Source organism: Eurytemora carolleeae, unplaced genomic scaffold (assembly GCF_000591075.1).
Source record: "Eurytemora carolleeae unplaced genomic scaffold, Eaff_2.0 scaffold41, whole genome shotgun sequence".
Lineage (NCBI taxonomy): Eukaryota > Metazoa > Arthropoda > Copepoda > Calanoida > Temoridae > Eurytemora > Eurytemora carolleeae.
This window is the reverse complement of record NW_019396234.1, coordinates 661834-671191: the sequence shown is the minus strand read 5'-3', so window position 1 is coordinate 671191 and position 9358 is coordinate 661834. Positions and strand designations below refer to the sequence as shown.

The window sequence follows — 9358 nt, the reverse complement described above, 5'->3', positions numbered from 1 at the left end:
GTCCAGAAAAATCTTGAATATATCTATTCCTTCCTGTAAAGAAATATTTGTATACAATGCTGTAACATTCAGAGTGACTGGGATAGTATTGGCAGGTTGGGGACCATTCATGATTCCTCTTTCAAACTCTCGGACCATTTCTGGAGTGTCCTCCGACGGAAGTTTTTAACTAGAGCATTACTATGAATGTCAACAAAATGTGATGCATTTTCAAAGGTAGTGCCAGAGGCTGATTCTACTGGTCTCAACAGAGGTATCCTACTCCCCTCGGACCAATCAGATGGGTCAGCGTGATCCTTTACCAAACCAAATAACCAACCAGGAGCAGGCTCTTCAGGAATCAACCAGTCAGCAACAGAGGTATCCTATTTCTCTCGGACCAATCAGATGGGTCAGCGTGATCCTACTTCTCTCGGACCAATCAAATGGGTCAACGTGATCCTTTACTAAACCATATAACTAACCAGGAGCAGGTTCTTCCAGAATCAACCAGTCAGCAACATCAGCTTCAATGCATCCTTCTGCTTTGCTTGTTTTACCTCTAAATGGTTGAACTGAAGCTGAGAGAACACATTTGGATCTAACTTCTTAAAATAGTTATGACAAATACGTCAGGGTAAGGATATGTAGCTGTCCTAGTATTTTCTCCAGTAACCAAATTCCCACTAAAATTGCGTCATCAACAAATTTCTTCCTTTTGAAGAACATTACAATTTAATATATCAGATACATGTGACTCGGGGGGGGGGGGGGGATTAAGAATCAAAGTTGCATCACGGTTTCAACTTAATATTCAAACTTTGCTTGAAGGAATTGAGTTTTTGAAACAAACTCAAATTTTTAAATTCCTATATTTTTAAAACCTGATAGTGTAAACTTTTTAAACTTATAATATTCAATCTGACAAAATTCGTTGATTAAAATATGAAAAAGTCTACGACATATAGGGATTAAAAAATTAGAGTTTGTGGCACAAACTCAGTTCCTTTTGTTTGAATATCTGCAAAATAAATTATGACTAGAGAGGTCGATCTAAAGATTTTCTTAATTGATTTGTAAAAATTTCAAAGATATAAGATTGCATCTCCTGTTAGAATCGCATGAGCAATTTTTGCATTCATTTGTATGCAAATCTCACTCTGCTTATGTATTATTTGTGTATTAGGTTATTATAAACTTACAAATCCAATTTCAAACATAAAATAACTTAACCAATATAAAATGATGCATGAAAATATAGGCATCTTTTAACCTGGCCACTGGGCTCCTTGTCTCCCCCCCCCATCCCCATCGGTTCCCCGGTATCTAACTTATCCTTATTTTCTTGCCTGGACGCGCTCTCTCCGCGCACGTAAAATAGGATACTGCTTCCACCCAATACTAGGTCACTTAAACAGTTAAAGGAAGGACGAGGAGAGTGGAAGAGTTATCAACCTGAACCCGCAGATCATATATGATTACTCAAACCTGAGAATGTTTTTTATTGTCTGGTTTGGAGCAGGGCTCCTGTTTTCCCTGGCTACCGGAGAAAAGACGAATCTCCAGGTTGATCTTGAACACTGTAAAGATTCAGCGTACACAAAGCATAGTAAAAATCCTTTAGCAAGCCTGGACCATTTTGTTCTGTGTCTCATAACTGAACTTAATAAGGTGAGATTCATCTCAAATATTTTTAAACGTTAAAAAGCCTGAAAATACCTTGACGTTCTCGAAAACTAATTTCTTTATAAAGAAGCTGAAGCACTTAACATTTAAAAGATAAAAGAACACAAATAGGATCCTGGGTTTGTAGAGTAGGATCCTGGGTTTGAAGAGTAGGATCCTGGGTTTGTAGAGTAGGATCCTGGATTTGAAGAGAAGGATCCTGGGTTTGAAGAGTAGGATCCTAGGTTTGTAGAGTAGGATCCTGGGTTTGTAGAGTAGGATCCTTGGTTTGAAGATTAGGATCCTGGGTTTGAAGAGTAAGCTCCTGGGTTTGAAGAGTAGGATCCTGGGTTTGAAGAGTAGGATCCTGGGTTTGAAGAGTAGGATCCTGGGTTTGAAGAGTAGGATCCTGGGTTTGAAGAGTAGGATCCTGGATTTGAAGAGTAGGATCCTGGGTTTGAAGAGTAGGATCCTGGGTTTGGGGATAGGGACCCTGGGTTTTAAAATCGGGATCCTGGGTTTGAAGAGTAGGATCCTGGGTTTGGAGCATAGAATCCTGGGTGTAAAGAGTAGGATCCTCGGATTAGAGAGCAGGAATTTGGGTTTGAAGAGTAGAATCCTGGGTTTGAGTAGGATCCTGGGTTTTGAGAGTAGGATCCTGGGTTTGAAGATGGGTTTCCCGGATTACCCTAATCTATCCTAAAGATTCACTTTCCCTTTTAGAGAGTTTTAAATCTTCCCTTGGAGCCGGTTCTTTCAATTTATCAGATACTTACAGAGCTACTCAAACACGTTAAATTTAATAAGGTTATTTATCTGTTAATCTATCTTAATCATGTTCTAATTTAATACTTTCTCTGCAACCATCCTCGGTTTCATTCAATGACTGCTTTACACAACATTTTAAACACATGTTGGAAAAAATACCAAAAAGATGAGATTTTTAAAGTAGAAACATGGATATTCTAAAATCATCTTTTATCTTGGTCTATACTTTATTTGAACAGAATTTCTTTTTTTGTGTACGTGAAATGCAGACCTCATAATAGAAATCTCAAAATGATAAGCTCTTGTGTTTTGGTGTTTTTAGTTCAAAGTATGACACACGTGCAAATAGCTTCAAAAATAAGTGATGTTTTTGGTCATGTTTTGGGACCAACTGTATTCAGACACTTAAACAATTAAATATTTTCTCCAAGACAAGACTGAATCTAAAATACTTGAAACTAAACTTTCCCCTGGGTTTAACCTGCATTGCTCAGGGTACTCATGGATACAGTCAGGTCATAGGATACTTGAACTAGAGGAGCCCTACAGACCACAGGATCACAGAGGGGGGGGGGGAGGCCCAAGGAAAAAGGGGAGGAGCCTGGGGCCGTGAGAGATTCAAATTTGAATGATTTCTAAATTTCTATCTTTATTGTATTGCGCGCGGTATTGAATGTCCAAAGCCTAGAAAAAATATTGAATTCAGAAATATGAAATTTAAATGCAAAAACAAGATACATGTTGCATGCATGGGAGTAAAAAACTGACTTACTGTTTAAAGTTTAAAAATGCATTTCAACTCAATAATCTCATATAAAAAATCTGTAATATCGATGTTTTATTCGCAATGCTTTGATTTACAACGGCGCCCTTAAAAGTGTTTTATGATCAAATGTGAGTTAGATATCCATGTTTTTGTTTATATAAACTGTTTATTTTCATTTTTGGTTTCTCTGCATTTCTTGCTTTTGGGAACCAATTGAGAAATTCACAGAAAAAAAAAAACAGTTTTCAAGACAGAAACCAGGCGTTATCTTTCACAGTTTTAATCCGATTGTGGTTTTAAGGATACAATGTGAATCAGGCATTGCTATTTTTGAATGGAGAGCTAAATCAAAATAACGCTTGCAGAGTCCCTTTATTGAAATTAATTGCATAAGATTTTTATTTACCATTATGTACTTTAAACTGAACTTATCTTTTAGATTCCCGACTCTGCTGATAGAGATCTTCCGGAATTAAAGAACGAACTGCACGAGGTTGAAGGGAACCAGCTGTTTGATAGAGATTTGAAGAACCATGTTTTCAAGAGACAGGCTGAGGAGAAGTTGGACGATCTTATTGCAGAGGAATCAGAAAACTTAGAGTTTATTGCAGAGATACTAGATGAGAACCAAGAAGTGGAGGAGAAAGTTGAAAATCAATCCCGGGGCTGGAAGAATGGGAAAAAGAAGAACAAGGATAAAAAGAACAAAAACAAGAAGAAGATGAAGATTGAAGAAATAATTGAGATTGAGGAAGACGACTTTGAAGAGTATGACGATGATTACGAGAAGGACGAGGAGAGAGTTGATGAGAAGGAAGAAGAGGAGGAGGAAGAGGTTGAGGAGTCAGCTCCAGCACCTGCTCCCTTTACGAACGGTCTTCAGTTCTCCGCCTATTCATCTGAATCTAGACCAGTCTATTCTCCAGCTGAGGAAAGGATAGAACCCGAAGAGAATATGTTTCTCCAGTACGGACTTGACCTTGATGGGAAACCACAGTTTATGGATAAAGAAGTCATAAACATTCTCCTACAGAACCCACAAGCTAAGAGGGTAAATATTATGTGATTTTTGTTTTTATTTTCTCTACTCCTACTTTTTATAATGAAAGACCTAAATGTTAATTGTATTAAACAATTTCAGGCAATGTTGGAGTATTTTTCTCAGGAACAAGGACGTGATGAACCTGAAAATGGTCTGCAGGATGAAACTAGGGTGGAGTATGAGCAGTATGAGCCTGAGCGCTTCTACAATCCTGAACCTGAATCCAGAACTCCTGTGTTTCCATCTGACGGCTCCGGAAACCAAAACATGGAATTTTTTGGTCCAAAGGATTATGTGCCTGAGGTTCCTCATCTTCTGCAAGGGGGATACCATCCTCAACCTCCAAGCCAAAAACCTAACCAGTTTGATTTTAACGTCAAGAAGGTTCAAGGGAAGTTGGAACCAAAACCAAGGTACGTCACTAAAAAAATTATAAAACTGTTTAAGTGAGAGAAATTATATTGAATTTAAAGGGCAGTATACGGTTTTGATTTTATTAAATGACGCCTTGCTAATAAAAGGTTTATTATAAATACCCTTACTTGGCTTTGAACACATTCAGAGTTGTAGGGTAAACTAAATTTGATTAAGAACACCATCAAAGGAGTACGGTAAACCTTAAAGACAAGATAGGGTAACGCTATTTAGAACACTAATATACGATTAGGGTAACCCCTATTTGATGTAGAACACAACGACACGGATCGGGTTACCCTTATATTATGTAGGAGACAAAGACACGGTAAAGGTAACCCTTATTTGATGTAGGGTACTTGACACGATTAGGGTAATCCTTATTTGCTGTAGAACACAACGAAACGGTAAAGGTAACTCTTATTTGATGTAGGATACATGACACGATTATGGTAATCCTTATTTGATGTAGGATACATGACACGATTATGGTAATCCTTATTTGATGTAAGATACATGACACTATTATGGTAATCCTTATTTGATGTAGGATACATGACACGATTAGGGTAATCCTTATTTAATGTAGGAAAACAAAAACAAGATTATGGTAACCTTTGTTTAATGTAGGATACAAAAACAAGATTATGGTAACCTTTGTTTGATGTAGGATACAAAAACAAGATTATGGTAATCCTTATTTGATGTAGGACACAAAACAAGATTATGGTAATCCTCATTTGATGTAGGACACAAAAACAAGATTTTGGTAATCCTTATTTGATTTAGGACACAAAAACAAGATTATGGTAACCTTTGTTTGATGTAGGACACAAAAACAAGATTATTGTAATCCGTATTTGATGTAGGACACAAAAACAAGATAATGGTAATCCTTATTTGATGTAGGACACAAAAACGAGATTATGGTAATCCTTATTTGATGTATGACACAAAAACAAGATTATGGTAACCTTTGTTTGATGTAGGACACAAAAAAGAGTGGGGTAACTTTTTTACAAGTAGAATGCAGGAACTGGTTCCTGTTCTTAATATAAGTTGTTTAGGAGAAGAAGAGATGCTACACCTACTGCATTAACAGGAGAATATGTTCCTGTTGCTGAGGAGTTGGACGGATATATTCCTGTACAAGTACTCCAGGAGTCTGTAGATAGACTGGGTCGAAGAAACCTTGTAAGTACCAAATTTAAACGAAAAGGAAATTAAAATAATCTAACTTTTCTTTTTGCAGAAATCTTCTTCTGTAGAAAAGAGAATGTCTGAGGACATAGAATCTCAACCTGCAATACTGAATGAAAAAGTGAAAAAGAAGCAGAACAATAATAATAAGACGACTGAGAATGATAAGAATAGATCAAAATCTTCAAAAGGAAAGATGACTGCGAATAAGAAGAGAAGGGTTAACAACTGCAAGAAGTGTAAAGATGAGAAGTTTGCTGGGGAGCATGCAAAACTGTGCAAGGGTTGCTCTACTAAGCGATCTATAAACTGTAATCTTTGCTCTAAACCAAATTTTGCCAGAAATAATGCGGATGGGTGTGCTCAATGCTCCGAGAGCTCAGAATCAGAGACAACCACGACCACAACAACTACCACCACAACAACGACAACCACTACTACTACTACAACTACTACTGAGAGATATACCGGAGTTCAACTACTAAAGAACTGCAAGCTTCCTAGCTTTAGGAAAGCGAATAGGAATGATTGTACTGCAGCTCCTAAACAGTGCAAAAGTCGTCTCTACCGAGCCAGTAATGCAGCAGAATGTGGATTGGAGGACGGAGATGAAGAATGGATTAATAACAAATGTAAAACTGAAAAATTCTTCCAGAATAATTATCAGTACTGCTCTCAGCTCTGTCTCCAATCTGAGTTTGAAACTGAAAACTCCGAAGTCTGTAAACTAGGTCCTAAGATTACAGATACTACACAACAAGATAAGGAAGATGATGCTGATGAGATGAAGGAGGAGATTGGAGAGGATGATGAAAGTGAAGATGTCGTGGATGAAGATAGCGAGGAACCTGAAGGTTCTGCAGATGAAGATGAAGAGGGATCAGGAATAGAAGAAAGTGACGAGAAAGCGGAGAAGAAGAAAGGGCGGGGTAATATGGCGGCAAAATGTAAAAAGGCTGGATTCCGGAAGAAGAATGCTGAAAAGTGTAGCAAAATTGAAAAAAATGAAAGTGAGTTGAAAGATGTAGATGAGACAGAAACTGGGGCCACTGATAGAGACAGGAAAGACAAGAAGGGAAACAAGAAAAAGAACAAGAATAAGAACAAGACAAAAGGAGAAGAAAATGGCAAACATAAAAACAAAAGCAAAAACAAGAACAAGGTGAAAGGAGTGAAGGGTAAGCATAAGAACAAGGAAAAGGATGGCAAGGTTGAAAAGAACAAGTGCAACAAACCTAATTATAACTCTGAGAACCCTGATGAGTGCGCAGAGTTTAACAGATCTGTGAACCTCGATGATGTTATTGAAGATAAATGCAGGAAGAAAAAGTACAAGCTCAAGTACCCGGAGAGGTGTCGGCAGCAGAATGAGGATCCTGAGCTGAGAATTAGATGCAATAATCCCAAGTACAGAGCTGGACACCTGGAGAGATGTGTTGAAATTGAATCTGATATTACAAAGAACTGTCACCTAGAGGAATACAGAGAACACAATCCTGAACAATGTAAAGATTGGGAAATAAATGACGAAGATAATGAGGCAGAAGATGATGAAGTTGACGAAGAAGCTGATGATGAGAATGAGGAGATGGATGAAGAGAATGTAGAACTGAAGAAAAAAGCCGAGGATCCGGATTGGTTGGAGCTAAAGTGCTCTAAAGATAAGTTCCGATCTAAACATGCTGATTTATGTAAAGAGCTCTGTAAGCAGGATAAGTTTGTATCTCTGTATCCTGATCTATGCTCCGGAGATTCAACTCCTCAGGAACTTATTGCGGAGGTTATCAACGGTATAATGGATATTGTCCTGCATGAGAATGCAACACGTCCTAGCTCAACCTCTGTTCCTGAGAACACACCTGTAACATCTACAACAGCTGGAACATCATCTACATCAACAACTACAACACCAGAATCTACAACAAGCTCGACTACTACCACAACAACAATCACAACAGCTTCTACAGAACCTACAACAACTGGAACTACAACAACAACAACATCACCCACAACCACAGCATCTTCACCAGCCCCAACCACAACAAGCACATCAAGTTCTCCACCAGCAAAGGTTGAGGAGACAACAACAACATTTCAGACTCCTCCTGAGACAACTCCAACCACAGCAACCAACCAGGCGTAGTGTCCAGGTTTTAGAGTTAAGGTGAAGGATCGGGATTAGTTAATTTATGTGATATTTTATGAATCTCAAGTGTTCCATGACACAAAAAAAATCAAAGAAAAATTTGTATTGAATCTCAAAATATATGATTTTATTATATTTCTGAACCTGTGAAAAGCTTTGGGATTCCCAGAAAGCGTGACAATCAAGTCAGGACTTAAAAATTTTCTTCGTTCTATACATAGTCGTTTATTTGTGATTCTAATATCTCTATCTCTGGTATTTTGAAAGTGTAGTCTGCCTTTTTTTTTCATGAACCGAACCAAAACTATCTAAATATTCTATTACCTTCAACATCACGTTGTAACAAACAATTCTTTAGATTTTTAAAAATTGAATTCTCAGTAGTTCTGCAGTTTTCATACAATGTGTTCATTAAACTTTTAAAATTCGGAGACGATTTCATTGTTATGAATGGAGAAATTGTTAAAAAAAAACTGCAGAACAGCTCAAGGACGATTTCTAAAAAGCAAAACAATTGTCGAATAGCTGGTGTAATCCATGCGCGTAGAAACAGAATCAATTACACTGATGTCAACTGTTAGGAATAAATTGAAACAACAAAAATAAAAAAGAGGAAAAACTTTTGTGTAAAATAGCACGCGGTTTTCTTAAACATTTGAAGTCTATTTCAAATATGACAACTTTTAGATTACAGGATAATTCGCTTGCAACCTCAATTTTATAGTTATCCCTTTCCTGGGTTCCTAAAACCATGGATATCAGAGAGTAATTAATCCTTTATACGACNATGATTACTTGCCTCTTTTAGTTAAGCAGTACTCCCTTAAAAGCTCAAATACACTTGTTAAAAAGGTTAGCCTTTATAGTGTGCATTTACAATGTAATAAAAACAACCATATACCACTGTAAAACCAAACAAACAAAGAACCCCTCAAAAAAAATTTTCGCCTCCGGCGCGTCATATTGCACCCCCCCTGGACAAATCCTGGCTACGGGCCTGTCTAAGTTGGGCGTTCCTGGATATAATTCCTTGCACTAGATCAAGTTATGAAAGTTTGAAATATAAAAGGTTTATAGCAGTAGGTCTAGAAAAATATTGGAATTAAAAATAAAGAAATTAAATTATTTTTGGTAAAAAGACTGAATGTTGCAGTTGGTTGATATATCGAGGAAAAAACACATTTTCAATCATATTATATAGGTCCAAAGAGTCAAAAGATATTATTGAATAAAATTCTGACTTTTGTGATTTTAATATGTAAACAAAAACTTCAGCTGAACTCGATCAGTAACAAAAATGAAAAAAATATTATTATTAATTATCTAAACTCTAGCTAATGTCTGTTTGAAATGCGGTTACAAAATATTGACCCCTATT

The 9358-nt window shown here is 37.0% G+C and overlaps 1 protein-coding gene across 1 annotated transcript; it reads left to right on the top strand.

The window, feature by feature from the left end:
• Nucleotides 1-1386: 1386 nt before the first annotated feature.
• On the top strand, nt 1387-8115 carry LOC111698898 (glutamic acid-rich protein). Its single transcript, XM_023469369.1, has 5 exons — nt 1387-1650; nt 3618-4229; nt 4320-4633; nt 5702-5828; nt 5887-8115. The coding sequence occupies exons 1-5, from the start codon at nt 1474-1476 to the stop codon at nt 7975-7977; spliced, it is 3321 nt and encodes a 1106-aa protein (XP_023325137.1). The 5' UTR covers nt 1387-1473; the 3' UTR covers nt 7978-8115.
• Nucleotides 8116-9358: the final 1243 nt, after the last annotated feature.